Source organism: Pseudopipra pipra, chromosome 3, assembly GCF_036250125.1.
Source record: "Pseudopipra pipra isolate bDixPip1 chromosome 3, bDixPip1.hap1, whole genome shotgun sequence".
NCBI lineage: Eukaryota > Metazoa > Chordata > Aves > Passeriformes > Pipridae > Pseudopipra > Pseudopipra pipra.
Genome location: NC_087551.1, coordinates 93,095,518 through 93,113,683, shown reverse-complemented (window position 1 = coordinate 93,113,683; position 18,166 = coordinate 93,095,518). Strand labels below are relative to the sequence as shown.

General features: G+C 37.4%; 2 protein-coding genes across 3 annotated transcripts in view; one reads left to right on the top strand and one right to left on the bottom strand.

Moving 5' to 3' along the window:
- The window catches only part of ANGPT2 (angiopoietin 2), a 40,893-nt gene extending 25,239 nt beyond the window's left edge, over positions 1–15,654 (bottom strand). Inside the window, exon 1 of one of the 2 annotated variants that reach the window (XM_064650354.1) lies at positions 14,995–15,654. In XM_064650354.1, the coding sequence (XP_064506424.1) occupies positions 14,995–15,279 (285 nt within the window). In that variant the 5' untranslated portion in view covers positions 15,280–15,654. The remainder of the gene's footprint in view (positions 1–14,994) is intronic. The other variant, XM_064650355.1, reaches the window with a different exon arrangement.
- Positions 1–18,166, top strand: part of LOC135410693 (microcephalin-like) — a 99,296-nt gene that overhangs the window by 36,314 nt on the left and 44,816 nt on the right. The window lies entirely within an intron of this gene.

Sequence of the window (18,166 nt, the reverse complement as noted above, 5' to 3'; positions counted from 1 at the left end):
TATATTTGTATTTCCATATCACTTTTATGTGTTGTGTATTGCTGTTGTGAAGCCAAAATACTGTACAGATTTCAGTTTTGTTCTCTTTAGAATAGCTTTTCATACTTGTTTTCACAGTCTGTCAATGTTGCTACTGCTTAAATTCAGAATAGAAATAGAAGGATCACTATCCCTTCCAAGAGTCATTTATCTTGACAGACCTAAGGGAACACATTTTTAAGGGCATTGCATCAATCCCCATCAATCAGACTTCAGGCTATTTTAAATCAGCTTTTAATAAAATAATTTATTTCTGTATGTTTTCTGAAAGTCATTTATCAATTTTAGTAGCTTATAACTTTTGGAAAATAATATTGCACTGCAGAAGGAAAAAAGCAACATTTTAAATTGCATTTTTATCTTTTTCCTTTTTTTTTTTTCTTTTTTCCCTAGAGCAGGATGTCCCCATGGTCTATGTGCTGTTTCTCAAGGGAGGAAAAAAATTCCTTTGGGAATGTATATGGGAATGCTTGAGATGTCTCTATGCTATTAGATTCTTACATGCTGCATTGAACATGTCTGCCTGTCCAGACCTCTGGCTAAGATTTTTCTCTTATCTCATTTTCCTGTCAGCAAACAAGAGGTGAAAAGCACATCATAAATGAATACTATCTGGAAGTGAGCTGAGATTTACTGGAAAATATTCAAGCTAAAATTGTGTAATAAAATACTAAAGATTTAAATGCTAATTGTTCAAATAATAAATACAGACTTTAAATGATACACAGGAGATGGTTCTGTTAATGACTCTTGTGCATTAAATGAAAGCTTACCAAGTTATTCTCACATCTGATTACATTTCATTTAGACAAAGCTGTTTGTTATGCTTTTATAATTTACACTTGCTAGCAGAAAAAAATCGCCCCCCCCTTACTGGCAATAATCTACTTACATAAAAACTAAATATTTCATTAATATAACATGAAACAAAATGCATTAAGTGCCTTCATTGTCTGTGCAAATATTTATGAAGAATGACTTTCACTCTCTGTTCTTGAATGGAAGTATTTTGTACCTAATACTAAAAGTTACTACGGCACAATCATGCTTTCTACTGCATGTCTTGAACTACAAATGTTACAATCCAAGTGATGATGTAGAAAAAGCAAAAGAGAAAGAAAAAGGGAAGAGACTGAGAGCTGAAACAGTCCCAAAGGCTAATGTAGAGTTGAGCTCCCACCATTCCAGATGCTGAGCTTGTTTTGTACATGTGATACTACACTACTGCTTTCCTAACTAATGTGCATTTTCATATGTTTTGTCATTTGGAGGATGACATGGGTTCTTCATACTGTATATGATGGTTATAGTTTCTATGGAGCATTTTTGGGGAGTTGTACATTAAATTGCAAATGAAAAATATTCTTGAGATTTAAAAAAAATATTATTAATAGAAACTAAATAGTCACCTAGACAACCATTTAATAGTGTGAATTTAGATAAGAAAAGAATTTGAAAAAAAACCCACAAAATTTAACAGCAATATCTTCAAAATTAAAATCAATTATTTAGTGATTAGCTGAACTCATTAAGAATTAAGGCTGTTCATTAAGGCAGTAATTTAAGATTCTGAATCACCATTTTTCAGGATCTCAGCTAAGTGGTATTTCTCTTAGAAATCAGGGAAGGAATTCATAAAGTTCCCATTAGTCTAAAAATAAAGAATAAATAAATAAATAGTATGAGTCATGAATGGCATTTTGCCGAAGTTCAGTAGCACTGAAGCCAGGAAGACAAGAAGCCAGTGATGCTTCTGCCATTCACTGATATGAATATAAATATTTTTTATATGCAACAATCCATCCCTATTCAAAATTAGAATTCTTTATGTATAAACAGTATAAGAAATACTGCTAATCAATATTTAATTTTTAAATACTAGATTGTGACATTCAGCTGTAATTTCACAAATTGAATAGTCAAACTTTTTGGAGACAAGCCTACATGTTTTCAGTTATATCTTGTACTTGTGTGCTACCATCGGGGAATCAGGACTTTACCAGACTGGTGTAAAGATGAGATTCTGCCCTAAAAAGGTGACATCTGAAAAAACACTTGCTATCCCAGATCTAAATAATCCTTTCCCATTTCTGTATTTCTGTCCATTCCACTGAGTATTAGACAGCTGAAATAAACTTGCTATCAGATATGCTGGTGGGGATACTTATGACATTTTTCATGAAAAACATTGGCTATGTAGCCTTATAAACTTTACAAAATATTTAGCAAATTTATCTGCCACAGATAAAGTCATTTATCATTTTTATCTCAACTTAGAATATCAAGTGATTTTTTTATGAACTCCTCTTTCAACAGGACTGCCTATTTTAAAGAATAACTCATGATGTGACCAAGCAAATCAGAGTGCAAGTTTGTGAAGAAATATGAAGCAAATTCCTCTTTTCAAAACATGTTATTGGGGAAATGAAAAAGAGCTAGGCATTCACAGTTCATTCTCAGCATTGCTTTCTAGGGAAGCAGTCATCTTGCATTCCACTTCCAACCAGAAGGAAGAATGATTTGGAGTTCAAGGATCAAACTAGTTAGGAAGCTGTGGAACACAATTAGTCCCTTTTGTGAGCTATAAAACTGGGTGTCTCCTGTTTCAAAGCTGTGTTCACAGAGCATCTTTCAGCATGAAAAATCATTAGATTTTCCTTTTAAGCTTCACAGATAAGGAAACTGAAAGCATTTTTAGTAGTTCTTAAACTTTGCAACATACTGGCATCTAAATATAGTTTATGGAGCTTTTCTAAGGTCTTTTTCTTGAAGAAGTTTCAATGATGATGCTAGCAAGAGACAACCAGTCATTTGAGCTGAAGGCCTGAAAATTTTTCATGCTCAAGACTTTGGGGAAGTACATGTCAGCTGCTGATTTCAGTTTTGAAGAACTGAATTTCTTTACTAAGAATGCAGGGGGGAAGAAAAGTAATTTCCTATCAAGTGCTGTAATTCTTTTTTTAAGAAATGCTGCATCTTTCTCTTTACTGTTTCCATTGATAATATGTTAGATGGACTGAGGAGGTGGGGTGTCTGAAAAGCTGCTACATTTACATCACCAGCCTGAAAATTCCTCTCTTGCTGGACCAGACCTGTCAGAGAACCTCTCTGAAGTTTCCAAAACACTGGGCAGGGCAGCAGGACTCAAAAACCAAAATAGGCTTAACTCTGACTACAGAAAGCACTAAGGGCTGCCTTAAATAATAGAAGCTCAGGTTAACCTTGGCTTAGTTTAAAAAATGAGCATCTTGATATGTTCTTGTCAAATGCCACTTATTTATTTCTCTTTGCTGTTCCATTAGCACAGTTAAGAGTCTTTCATGCAAAAGCTTCTGAGGAATTCCATGCTTGAAAGTTAAAACAGGAAGCTACTGTGTTGAGCTACTGTGTTAAGAGTGGACAAACACAAATATTTGGAAGCAAGATCAGCACATATAGGCAGCATATTGCAGAAACAAAATGTAGTGTGTGATACAGAAAAAAATATTTTAAATTATATAATCCTGATTAAAAATACATTTTTTTTTTGCCTCAATACCTAGGATTATCCATCTAAAAGCAGGCAGTTTAATTTTTTGGAACAGGAACAAGATGACAAGTCTTTCCATCCATTGCTTCCAATAGTTCCTCTTTGTCTGTGGTACCCCCTAAACACTCAGGCAGTGATGGAAAGTCACCGCTTGAGCTGAGTTCCAGTCAGTGCTCCTGAAAGCCTGACACCAGGCAGCTGCCAGTTGGTGCTCTTCTATGAAGACCAGAAACTGAAGCCAGATTCTCCCCCCCAAAAAATTATACTACTGGCATTAATAGTAGAAGAGGAGGAACTCTCACCAAAAATGGCTGAGAACCAAAGCTGTGTGCTGTAGGATGGGTATTTTATAGGAGGACACTGTTCCCTGTCTGTCAAGATCTGATGGGAAGGGCCACTTAAGAGGGAGACTTCTATATGCACTTTCCAGAGACTCTTGGATGCAAGACTCTGCTCTCAAGATGAGTAACCACATTAGCAACAGAGAAAGTACAATGACGTTGATACTACATGCACCTAGCCAGGAAAAGAAGCTATCTGTCTCAGACTTGAGAGGTGGGCCCATGCAAACCTCATAAATTTAAACAAGGCCAAGTGCAGAGTCCTGAACCTGGGTCAGGGCAATCCCAAGCCTAAACACACACTTGGCAGTAAATGACTGAGACCAGGCCTAAGGAGTGTTGGTGGATGAGAGGCTGAACATAAGCCAGAAATGTGCACTTGTAGCCCATAAAGTCAGTTGTGTCCTGGGCTGCATCAAAAGGAACATGGCCAGCAGGTTGAGGGAAGTGATTCTGCCTCTCTACTCTGTGCTTTTGAGGCCCAACCTGGAGTGCTGCATCCAGCTCTGGATCCCCCAGCATAAGAAGGGGATGTGGACCTGTTTGAGTGGGTCCAAAGGAAGGCTACAAAGATGATCTTGTGGCTGGAGCACCTCTCCTATGAAGACAGGCTGAGACAGTTGGGATTTTCCAGTCTGAAGAAAAGAAGGTCTGTGAGACCTTAGAGCAGCCTTCTAGTACCTGGAGGGACTACAAGAAAGCTGCAGAAGAATGTTTTTCACAGGGTCATGTAGTGATAGGACAAGGGGGAATGGCCTTAAGCTGAAGGAGAGTAGGTTCAGGCTAGATAGTAGGAAGAAATTCTTTGCTGTGAGAGTGGTTAAGCGCTGTAACAGGTTGCCAAGAGAATTTTTGGACTCCCCATCCCTGCAAGTGTTCAAGGACAGATTGTTTGGAGCTCAGAGTAACCTGGTCTAGTGGAAGGTGTCCCTGCCCATAGCAGGGTGGTTGGAACTAGATGACCTTTTAGGTCCCTTCCAACCCAAACCATTCTATGATTTTGTGAACTCTCAGGAGAATATCCATGCGGTTGAAGATTAAAACCAAATCTAACAATAAGGACAAACAAATCCAGAGTGAGAATCCTGAATGAGAAGGAACATAGAGAAAAGGGAGAGGCAGGAAGCTGGATAGCTTTAACACAGGGAAAGAAGCAGGAGGGAAAAAAAAAACCTGAAATGAATCTGTGTGAGCAGAATTTTAAAAATGGACGTATCACGGATAGGAATTCTTAATGGCAGTGAGCTGCAAAAGGGGACTGAAAGACTGCTCTTAAATCCAGCTGAGGGAAGGAATTGTCTGGTTTGCTTGAAGTTTAAAAAACATTGTGTAGTTGGAAGGAAATTCACTGAGGAAAATGGTGAGTGTGAAGGACTTGACTGGATGAGACTCTTGGGAGATGTTACTCCCACATGGACTTGAGAGGGACAAGAAAAGGAAAATGTTTATTTCCTTCTGATTAAAGTTATCACTTTTTTTTTCTATTCCAATAGCATCCTTACTTACTTAGAGGTAGTCCACATGAAATAAGCCTTAAAGCACACATCTACTCCATTATCAACTTAAAATAATTTTTTCAGTAATTTTTTTAATACTTCTTAGTGAAACTAAGAAGTCAATGGCAATTTTTCTACTTGTTTAGAGCAGAGCTAGGTTTTTGTATGCTGTCCTCAGAGCCTTTTTAAAATAATAAAGTTTACCATAACAAAGAAGCTGAACTCAAGACATGCCTGAGTTTTCTCTAGATGCAAGTCAAATAAACTTATGTGTCAGGGGAAAAAAATTAGGGTATTACTAATTATATTTAAACTTTCTTCCGTAGCTGGTAAACTGCAATTGTCAGAATCCTTGCTTGTATGTGCTAAGATTTCAGCAGGTCAGATTGTTTATATTTGTTGCAGTTTGTACTCTTTCTACGGGTTAGGTTATTAGTCTTGGGGCTTACCTTCTAGTTATTTGAACATTCTTTCATCACGTCAGAGTACTTTTCAGAAAACATTCTCAGTAAGGCTCCAGTAGCAGTTACAATAGGATTTTTTAATTTACTATTACTTTATAGGCAAACATTAATCTGACAGAAAATCTGCTATCAGGATGACAGTTTAACGTAAGTGAAAACACAAGGATAGTTAATATGGTCAAAGTTCAGACCTCATGCAAGGAAGTTCAGGAGTTTTTAAGTCAATTTCTTAAAAGCAGAAAACACAAGATTTTGTCTTTTTTACTTATTCACTTAAGCTCTCTTTTGCCTACTTTATCCAATTTTTTTAAGTTGTATTAAGAAACTGGACTAGTGTTCCCTTTGAATAGTTGAATTCCCTGTTTATAAAAGAAATTTCTGAAAAGAAAAGCAAAAATATGAAAATTGTTTCATTAAGTCTTCACCAGGGAATTTTCTTGAGTAAGAAAACTGCCTTAATGGACAGGGTATTTATTAATGCAATAGTAAAGTACGGCAAGTGTGTTTTCCATTGCTACATATATTTCAGTCCTGATCTGCAGCTTTTTGATGTTTGAATATTAAAATTTTTCACAGCTGAGATTGTCAGTTGACAGCTGGTACCATGGGAAAACAAGGCTACTGCTTCTTGACTGATTGGCGCATTCTCCTTAAGGTACTGGTTTATATGTCACTTCAAAACTGTGGATTTGAACTAGTATCTTGCAGGTAGTTACACCTTATAAGTGGAAAATGAGGAGGAAAATTGTTGCACAGAACATAATGTAGTTCATGGGAAAAGACCTAAAGGAAGTATATGAAATTTCATAGGATGATATCTACAAGTTCTGTCAAGGAGGACAAAACTGAAATGATTTTTAAGTGCCAGCAATCAAAATTAAACCTCTCAGCTTACTCAGATACCTCAGTGTCAATCTGTGCATCAGGTCACATGATGAACAACACCCCTGCTGTACACAGACGTCACTTCATGTGTAAGGGAGCTGCTATGGGGGCTATGGCTATTGCCCAGGAAATGTCCTTTCCACTGAGCTGGGTGTCTCCCCATTCCCACACCCTGACAGAATGGAACAAAGAGGCTTTTTCCTTCCAGGATCACGCGCATCAGGTGCAGGCCTGAACCAAAAGCAAGCATAGCGATGAAGCTGATACCGTGAGTGCAGGAGGTGAATGACTCCTAATGCCTGCAGCGTGAGAATGAACAGGTCTGCAGAGCTGTTGTTTGGACGGGGCTTAATACAGTGCTCAGTCATTTTATACTAGAGATTTTGAGAAAATCCTGCCATTTTTAAAGGGTACAATTATTTTCTCCAAAGGCGAGAACTTTGTTTTTCTTTCTCCCTGTCAAAAAGTTCTTTTAAGTGGAGTGATAAAGATCAAACATTTGCTTAGTGTGTTTTCATGTGGTTTTGACAAACGATTTATTAAAAAAAAATACTAAAGCATTGCTTCTGAAGTATCTCAAATTATGACAGTTGTGTGAATGATTATGCTGTACCACGCTGGAATGCTCTAATACGCTAGTTTTGATTTTATACTGAATTACTCTATGGTCCTTGACAATGCTTTAACACAGCTTTTGAAATGCACATAGCTATTTTCAATCTCTTGACAATTATATTGTTAAAAGATACTACAGAGTCTAACAATTGAATGCCTGTTAAAAGAATTTCAGTTGCTAATATTGAAAGAGCTGTAATGTATCAAGCAAGGCTTTCCCTCCCCTCCCCCCTGTTCTGGAAACTTAAATAATAAGTTTTCATACCTAGATATTCAATAAAAGAGTCTGTTAAGGTCTCAGCTGTGTTACCTCATCACATTGATTTTAATACCTGACCCAAATCAATGATAGAAAGTTGATATTTTGTTCCTCAGAGGGTAAAGAAACTAGAGTTTTGATTGGTTTTTTTTTATTTTAAAACACTATTATGATGCTTGAGATCTGAATAAAAATAAGGAACTAAAAAGATACTTTTTTTCCCTATGGTATTAAAGGGAGTATGAGCAAAGCTAGGACACTTATATGCCACTTGGGTTTAACAGGAATCCTCAGAGAGAGCTAAATTGGAAAGAAAGTTGCTGTCATCTAAGAATTCTGAAGTATTTGGTCATCTACAGGGGAAAATGCTTCCTTACAGCTGCTGTGAATAATGTAGCTGTGAAGAATACTAGATTTCTATCCGTATTTTTATTAACAGAGAGGGAAGTTAATAGAGAGAGGGTTGCATATTCTATCTCTTTTTAGCAGCAAGACCTTTTTATGACCTTAGTATGCTCCTGGAAGATTGTTAGCTAAACTTATAAAGCCACATATGGGCAGTATAAAGACAGCAGAAAAGTTCCTGTAGCTTCCCTCTCTCTCTCCAGACTAAGCCGTAATATGCTCTAAGTTGGAAAGAGAACAGATATCTTTTAGTCATACAAAGAGTGGGATATGTTTGCTGAGCTTTGTAAACAACATCTTAATTTTAGGGTTAACCTGTTCTACAGACAGATAAAAACTGACAGAATTTTCAGTAATTACTTGGATCATGGAAAAAAGAAATTTTAAAAGGCATTTAAGGAGTAGTAATGCCTTCCCTAGGCAGCTTGAAAACTCACACAGTAAGTGTTTGCAGAACTATTTAGGTGTAGGATTTTTTTTTATACAAAACATAGATCTGGATTTTGTAACCCAAGGAATTCTTTAACATCTCCTCTGAGCTTGGTTTACTTGGAATAGACTTCAAGTTCACCAAACAGTATTTCATTTATTCTCATTAGAGAATAAATACAATTCTTTTTTTGCCTCTGCCCCATTTCCTAGAAATGTCTGTTAAAGAAAATGAAACGACACACTATTTCCATTTGTAAAGCACTTTTTAACTTACTGTATATGTGTGATGTTATTTGGTTTAACACTGTGTAATGTGCCATAGCTCTAAGACACTTCTTAATATTAAATTACTGTGCTATACCTTTTTCCCCCCAAATGCTTTGCCTTTTTATATTATCTGATGTTCCTATTATTTTTCCACCTGTAATTTATATTTGGCCAGTCTGAGAAATTCAAATAATAAAATAGCAGATAAAATTGTCTTTGCTTATTTCTGAAACTTCTTATTCAATGCCATGGAAATTTTCCTTTTCTTGAAGGTTCTACGGTCCACTGACACATGGTTTGTTCATTGCTTTCACTGTTATTACCAGTGACAGAGTTCCTAGGGTGCATTTGGCCTACCAAAATATTTTCTGTGTGTGACAGCCTTGTTTCAGATACTAGTATATACATGAAATATTTTTTTATTCAGGAGTCATCGTCTCCTATTTTCCCTTCTGCAGTCTGTACAGGAATCCTTAGGGCTCCCATCAGTAGCTTATTGTTAACTAGATGCTGGAACCATTTTTGTCTGAAATTACAACTTGCATCTTCTGTTCTGGGAAGGCTTTTTTTTTTTTTTACGATAACAGTGGTGAGACACTGGAACAGGTTGCCATGAGAAGTTGGAGATGCCCCATCCCTGGAAGCGTTCAAGGCTGGGCTGCATGATGCTTTGAGCAACCTGGTATAGCAGAAGATGCTCCTGCCTGCAGCAAAGGGGTTGGAACAAGATGATCTTTGCAGATCCCTTCCAGCCCAAACCAATCCGTGATTCTATGATTCTGTCAGAATGTGGGGGAATAGGGAGACACCAAACTCTGTGGAAAAGCCATCAGTTCTGCTTTGACTCTTGTACCTAAGCTGATTTTTACAAGTGGGAAGCATAATGTTTACCTATATATTCATATAATATTTGCACTCTAGTCCACAGTTCTACCTTCTACCTCTCTAGATTCTGAGGCTTACAAACTTCAGTGCCAAAGTAATATGCAGGATGAGAGCCATGCAGCATGCTAGCTTTCCCAACTTCTTCAGCGGTGCTGATAGATCTGCCTCTTCAAGGAGGATTTCTATTAAGTTTTCCATTCCACTATTTCTCTCTTTTCCAGGCTGAAGAGGCACACTGAACTTACTCTGGGGAGCTAATTAATGCAGACTGAGGCACCTGATGAAACTCTGGTTTTGCCAAGTTCCAGGAAAGATCCATGAGTGGCACCTCTCTGTTGTAGACCCTAATCTAAGATATGACACTGTGTCTTCTAAATCAGTTGGCAACATTGTGCATGTCTAGCTCTATAATAATGGGAACAGTGGTGGAAGACTGTCTTACTTTGCCCCTATCCTGGCTTTCAGCTAAAGCTATGTAAAACCCCATGGAACAACAGATGCAACAAGAGGCTCTTGAATTAAAGCATGTAAAAAGTTATTAAAGAAATAGTTAACTAAGCTGCTTAGTATTGTAAATCAAATAGTGTGGTGCATTTTCGAAAGCAAATACTCTACTATGTAAAGGTACAGTCACTGAAGATACTAGTTGTCGCAGTTTGAAGGTTAGAAATGGGTAATCTCTGTCTTCTAGGGTAAGTTCCATTTTAAGCAATACATATGTGATAGTTTAGGAATCAACAAATTATATCGTTTCGCTTGGTAAATTAAGGGGAGATGCACACTGATGAATTTGTTCATAATGAACAAGAAAAGAGGAGCAGTAACAAGATAATTGTCTGAACCTCAGTCTATCTGCCAAAGTTTCAAAGATATTCTAAAGGTTATGCCTTAAATTTTATATGTTAAGTTATATGCAAACTAAAAGGACTGGAAACTGGTAATTCAGGCATCTCCAAGCTCATTTCCTATATGTACACTTGAAGAAAGAAAAAGAAGGGAAATTAAGCACTTGATGTTGATAATTGATGGAGAAAGTCTCCCAGTTTGCTGTTTGGACCAGTCAAAGACGAGAAGTTTATGATCACGTTAATCACAAAGCACAACAAATATATCTTGAATGCTAGCAAGTGACTAGTTCAGTAAAACAAGCCTCTGTTTATCACATTTTTTACTGATAAAATCTCAGAGATGGCAAACTGTCAACTTCAATTTTGTCTTGTGGATATGTGCAAGAAAAATCTCATCTTCTTTGGTGATTTTGTACAATTTCATACCTGTATCACCAATTTGGTATTTGTGGAATGATGCAGAAATGGTCTTTACAACGTAGTTTTTAAACACATGCAAAAGTGTAATTTCAAATCCTTTCACTGAAATTTACCTACAGGATATACAACAATAAACTACATAGTTGTATCATCCAGAATACTGTGGAAACTTTATCTGGTAACATGTACTAATCTGAAAGTAAAAACATATTTTCTTTTGAGTCCTGCCAGTACTCTTTTGCTTAGCAAATACATCATTGACAGACAGAAACAAGCACTTTTCACAATAAGTAAAAACAGATGCATTACTTAAGAAAGGAATGTGGGATTCAGAGGCAGAATCATCTCTTGCGTACTTCAAAATCCAACACTGTACAGTATATTTGTCTTTATCCATTGTGTGCAGATGGCTTTGGATGACAGGGTGTCAGAATATCTTTTTGTATCTGAGAAATGAACTTCAGTACAACAATAATTATAACCTTTCATTGATAATTACTTATAAAAAATTATAAGCATTCATTCTTGTATATATTAAAACATCTGATTTTGTTGTGCTTTAGGAAGAAACATATTTCAAAGTGACAAAGGGTTTTTGGCTTTCGGGATATCACGACAAGGGAAAACGAATCTCGTTTCAGTGTATACGAAGATACTGCATTTCTAACAGCAACGCATCCACCAGTCTGCTGGGATGGTTCAGAATGAAGTTCTACTCTTAGGTTTAAATGTTGATTCCCAGCACAGACTTTTATTTTCTAGTCTTTTGATCTGCTGATAAACTACAAATAAATTACCTATATTCCATTTGCTATAAGCAATTTGATCATACATTGTTTTCAGCTGTTGGCAACAGGAAAGACTAAGAAAAAATTACCTATTGCTTTTACACTATTGCTTTGGACAGTCATATGTCCTGAGTAATAGTCTAGTCAATGTGCTAAGAAGCAAATTCAAGTCAGCATTCAGTTATTTCAATGTCTTAATGCCTGAAAAAATGCAGTTCATTGAGTACAATGCCATGATCCAAATGGTAAAGCTGACATTTATTCAGAAAGAAATTTGTTTAATTGTTGAACTGAAAGGAATTGCCTGTCTTTTAGGAATATCTGAAAACCAAAAAGCTCCAAAGTATAATAGCCAACATACATATCAATATTTAAAATTTTCAGTCTCGTATCTCATCTGTATACCAGTCTGCTATCCTCTCAAATTAATTGAAGATTTTATTATTGAGAGGTTTACTCTCCCTGCTGACATGCACATTAGAAAAAATCTTACACTTCAGTATATAAATTGATCCTAAAGTAGGGAAAGGCAAAGAGAAAAGTTCATTTCAGGTATATTGCTACATGGTTCATCTAGGGTTTTGACCTTTGCTTCACAGCATCACTTACTGGCTTACTGCTAAACACTGGATTAGGTGGAATAGTGGTTTATTCTAGTATGTCATCGGAATGCTTAAACATAATCTACTTTTCAAAAGACATTCTCCAGTTTTATGTATGGCATGTACAGTAGTAGCATAATGCATTATTAAAGTTCAGACCAAAAAAAATGTATTTTCATGAAGAAGCAATTTGTAATAACTGTAGGAAAAATTCTTCTGCTCTCTACACAGAAGCAGATCAGAAAAGAACCTGGATGTATGTAACTCATTTTCTTCCCATTGTGTTTGTCCATTAAGCAGATGAAGTGCACACTTCCCATGCTGTTCCATTCATACAACCCAGTGTTCATTCAGAAACAGAACATTTCCTTTAGTTGATGGATTAAAGGCAGGAGAGGGGGAGGTGTGTAAAAATGTTTAGGGATGTGCAATACTTCAGGAACAACGTTTAAAGTTAATTCACACTTTTGTAGTTTGTACTGTATTTTTTTACACAACTTCAAAACAACACAGTTGCTGCCTCTTAAATGAACAGAAGTAACTTTTAAAGAGCAAGACCTAATGCAGGTTTTTGTGCAAGTTAATTTCAGGTTATTTTTAAAACCAGTCTCATATTACACTTTCAATTCACTAAAAAAATTAAGTGAACACAATTTTTTTGCCCTGCCTCGACTGATCTTGCATTATATTTTGGTAAGTTGAAATATGGACCTAGGAATGTGTGTTAGTGACCTTAAAAAGAACAGCAAGTAAACTCTAAACAACTTTAAAGGTTATTGTTTGCTTTTCATCTTCACTTGCAGACCAGGTGTCTCTAGCAAAGCAAATCTGAGGAAAAGCTACTTTTTGTTGGAGGTTCTTTGTGAACAAAACAGATGACATTAAGAACAGGTGTTAAAATAGTGAAAAAAGCAAACAGCAATTATTTTACAGGATGTTTAGCTGTGGAACAGCTAGAAAAAAAAAATCAGGCTATTCTAAAGCATCTTATTTGGAAGTCTTTGCTCAAATAAAAGAAACATTTCTCTGTCTAGTAAATCATAATCTGCCTTTCAATCCCCCAAAGAACGGGTTAGAGATACTTATCCTATTCCTCTTAGAACCGATTTCCCAGGGACTAACAGGAAAAAGCATAGTTTTTACTAAATAAGGATGCTGGAATTTGTTTACCTGATGCCACTTATGATACTGTGTTTGCCCACTTAAGTAGCATTTAGCACTGGAGTCTTTTGTGATTTTACTATTTGTGTTAGGAAATTCCTTAGCAGCTGGGTAGATTGGACTGTTTTACTTTGTGTGTTTTTCATCTTGCATTGCACATCTGTAAATGTTGGTCTTAACACTACAATAGTGAGCATTGTAAATTAACAAGTAGAATGGCAAGTAAGGATGTGGAGAGAAGTATGTTTGCCTTTTAGATTAAAAAAACAAGAGCTACTTAACTGACATTATTTGGGTGTCTAAATTAAGTATCCTAAACCCATAAAGAGAGATTTAGAGTCCCACACTGGAGCCTTCAAGTGTATGCATTTTGGATTTAAGCTTCAAGGCTCATTTTCAGGTTGATGAAAACACTGTGTTGTCTACTTTGGAGTGTGACTTCTGCTTCTTACACTCAAATTTGCCAGCAGGTTTCTTTGGTTATATCATTCTAGTTCTCTAACTTTTTAACTGATGAGAGAAGTGAACCCTAATGCAAGGTTATTTTATAGCTATGTATGAAGTGGCTACTCATTGTAGAAAACTGAATTCTCTCCATTTCCAACACATATTTCTTACATTTAAAAAAAAAAATTATGACATCACTGGAACACCTATTTGGAAATACAATGTCAAGTCCTCAAAATATTTATTGCTGAGAAGATAGGCATCTTGGTACAGAACATAAATGCTTACAAATTTATTATGCAATTAAACTATATTGTCACACTTTTTCAGGTACTAGTGAAATAAAGGTTTTTTAAATCAAAATCTCTTGAACTGCATAGCATTTTGAATCAAATTGTTTTCTATAATAATGTGAAATAGTTATCAAGGTTAATTCTCCAGTAATATTAAGAATATATACAGCACAATTTTTTTCTGCTCTTTCAGATATAATGTTAGAAATGTTGTCACTTTCAGGTATGATGTTACAAATGTTGCCACTTTGGCAATAGACATGTCATTTTCCCTTAGGTCCAATGGAGTTGCATTAAAGGAAGCTCTGTGGCATCTTCAACACCTTTTCCAGAATATTTTCCCTTGAATGTTGTACATTTGAGTGGGAATGTTACAGGATGCAAAGAATATCCTCTAATGCACTTTCTTGAAATTCTATCACTTCACAGGGCTAATTTCACTGCAAGTCTGACTTGCAGTCTTTGCTTAGAATTAGTTCTTTATCAATGGTGATTAATAGGTTTATTTCTGCATCCAAGTTTTGAAATCACATTTCAGATAACATTTATCAAACATGCCTTGGATAAAGGTACATTCCATATTCTTCAAATAGGGCTAGAATAGCAGTGAACTCTGCAGTTCACTGGTCCTTCCTAGTCAGTAATGTTCTAGACTTCAAAACAACTTTTTTACTGAAAGGTAATTCAAAAATCTATCTTAGACAATACATTTTGTGAATTTAGAAACTGTTAGAGAAAACAAACATACAAACAAACAATTAAATAGATAACAGGATGTTGCAAACAAGATTTTTAGAATAGAAATTATATTACCCCACCTTCATTAGCCACTGAGTGTTGTTTTCCATGATGTTCTCAAGTAGCTGCAGTCTTTGAACTGAATCATCATAGTCCAGCGGCGCATCCCTCTGCACCGCGTTGGACACGTACGGAGTGGAGGACCGGCAATTGTCCGTCTCGGGCAGGAGGAAGGTGTAGCTGCACGCCCCATGCTGAACCTGGTACTGCTTCTTGCCTATCGTCTCCATACTCTTACTGAAGGAGTTGTATCCTGAAGCTAGGAAGATACCGCAGCCCAAAAAGAAGCAGGCAGCCAGCTGCATTTTAATCCCTGCGGCAACCCGGCGGACCGAGAGAGCCTGGGTGCGCCGGCCGGAGCCCGGCCCTAGTTAACCTGCGGAGCAGCCGAGCGCTCTGCTGCCATGTGCCGCCAGGGCAGGGCAGGGCAGGGCAGGACTGAGTTTCCCTCCCTCCCTCCCTCCCTCAGACGCCCGGGGCGGTGCGGCCGCTCCCGCCGTGCCCGCAGCTGTCAGGGAAGCAGCTGGGCCGGCCCCGCCTGGCCCACCGGCCCGCTGCCTTCCCTTCCGAGCTCCTGCCGCCTTAGCACCCCGATCAATCCCTTCCCGGCCCTTATATGATAAGTTGAGAGAGCGGGCAGACACGGGGAGCGGAGCTGCTCCTCCCTCCCGCGCTCGCCGGTGCCGGGGGGGCACCGCGGGACGGCTGGAGGGAGCGGGGCGGCGAGAGGAAACCCCAGGGAGGAGCCGGCAGAGCAGGACCCCTGCGAATTCCTGCGGCACGGCTCTAATTAAGGGTTTCCTAGACAGAGCAATCAGTTCCGATAGCCTCCAACTATGCTTGTAAATTATTTGAGGGGGTAATAATTTTTAAACTGTTCCACCTCCTTCCACCCTCCCCCCACCAAAAAAAAAAAGTTCCTGGGCTTGCTTGTTCTTAAAAATGTGTTAATTTTTAAATGTGCTGAACCAAGATGTAATTTAGTTGGTGTTTAATGCATTGTGTAATAACAGAGAAAGACACTGTCCCAAGCATACAAAAGCAGGCATGGGCACCTCCTTGCAAAGAGAACAAGGGGCCGTTTTCAGCTGAACACAGACTTCGTATTTTACTGAATCTCTGAGATGAATACTCATTTTTAAGCATATCTTTCAAGAGTTAAGCATTTACAAGCTTTTTATTTATTATTTTAAAAGCCTTGTTTGTCTGTATGAAATGGCTAACTTTGGAAGTGCTAACGTTAATAAGAGTTAGAAATCACGAGTCAGCTGGGACTGAAAGAGGGAATAACCATTCAGAGGCAGTGGCAGTAAGGCATGGCCCAGGAAGTGGCATGGCTGAATAGCAGTCACCCTGTCAGCTCTCCCTAGCCCAATTCTGTGCCCTTAGAAGTGGGAAATACCCATAAAAGGTGAGGGAAACGCTAATAAATTAAGTTTTTGAAATGTATATGTAAGAGTAAAAAGGAGGTTCCCCCTGCTTCCCACTCCCATGTTCTCTGCAGTGATCAGTCATCTTGAAAAAGTGGAAAATTACTAGCCAACTACCAGACCCTGGGAAAGAGTTCATTCCACTGAAAGTTTGGAAAAATTTACTTCTCTGTAGAAAGAAAATGACTTCTTGAAACCACGATGATAGGATTCTGACTCCTGAAGACAAACTGCCTGATGAGATTTTGGCTAGGTCTGGATCTGGAAGCTATAGATTTTTTTTAATTAAACAGAGGGAATGCCATGCTCATGAAACTAACATGAATTACTGACCAAAGTTCCTCTTATTCAAGGAAAATCCCAACATGCCTCAGGATCTCTTAAGACAGACTGTCTTACACTATTTGCTATATCTCATATAGTGTATTAACGTGGCTTTTACTTTTTAAATCGTGGAAATTGTGTCCAGAAATTGTCAAAAATAGTTGTAGCAGTTAAAATGCATGTCTTACATTGTTGGAAGCTGCTGGGATCTCATTATATACTACATAGTTACTCTGGAAAGGATAATCTCTAGACTTCAATTCTGGAGAATTCCAGAAAGATTCTAATGACAAGTGGAACCAATTTGTCAGATTTTTTCCTATGGAGTATTCATCTGCCATTGTTCATCCTTCCAGCCAGAGGAAACAGAGGAGTATGTTTGGAACAGTCTAGATTATTTTCTACAAAATGTACATATTTGGAGTGTTTGGTATATAAATTATGCATTCTCCATCCCTTCAGCTTTGTATTGCAATAATAAAGCAGATTAATGCGATAGCTGCATTGATAGCAAAAGTTTCAAACATTGGTATACTGATGTCTAACTTTCAGTGTATTAAAGTCTTTGAAAGGATGTTTAATTCCATGTGAATAACAGTATTTTGTGAGGTACTTGAGAAACCTACTATTACCCAGTGAAGACAGAATGTAGCATTAGATTAATGCACTAGACTGTGTGAAGCATTTCTAAGTATCTAACCAGACACTGAAATTCAGGATTTTCTATTTGAGTGCTTTAATTAATTTGTTAAATTAAATGAGAATTTCCTATTATGACTTTTACTTGCTCTTAAATTGGCCTGTTCTATGTTTTCTTTTCCTTGAACAGCTAGCTCAAAAAATACATATCTTACTAGTCATTCCCCCTTTCCCTACCGTTTGCTTATACTCAATAGAGTAGTGCTGAAAATTAGATTGCTGCACCCCTGAAAATATCTGTCTCTTAATGAGGAAGAACTGGAGGATTATCTTTATTTTTATTACTATATTTTCATGGATTTTTTCATTCTTTATTTAGATATTAAATATCCAAAGATGAAACTGAGCAGTGTAGTCTTTTAGAAGTTTTCTTTTTAATTATTAGACCTCTACTCAATGGACTACACATATATAAAAGACAAGACTTAAGGAAGAGTCTGCTGAGAATTCATTAGACAGGATCTCTATGAGAGGCTTGATTAAATCAGTAGTTTTTGAATGGCTATGAAACATGCCATCTGTGTACCACTCTAGTGAGTCAGATCACCAGCGTAATCTGGCAGCTCAGTTTTGCTGGGTTTTTGAGGAGAGACTGGAGTGTCTCTAAAAGTTTGAACTGGAGTCTGTTTTCCTTTAGGAAAGGCCAAAGCATGACCCCCGGGAGGCCCTTGCGATCTAACGGGGCCAGGAGCAAAACTGAACTTGGAGACTGCCTAGGAAGGCTTGCTGTATCCTGGGC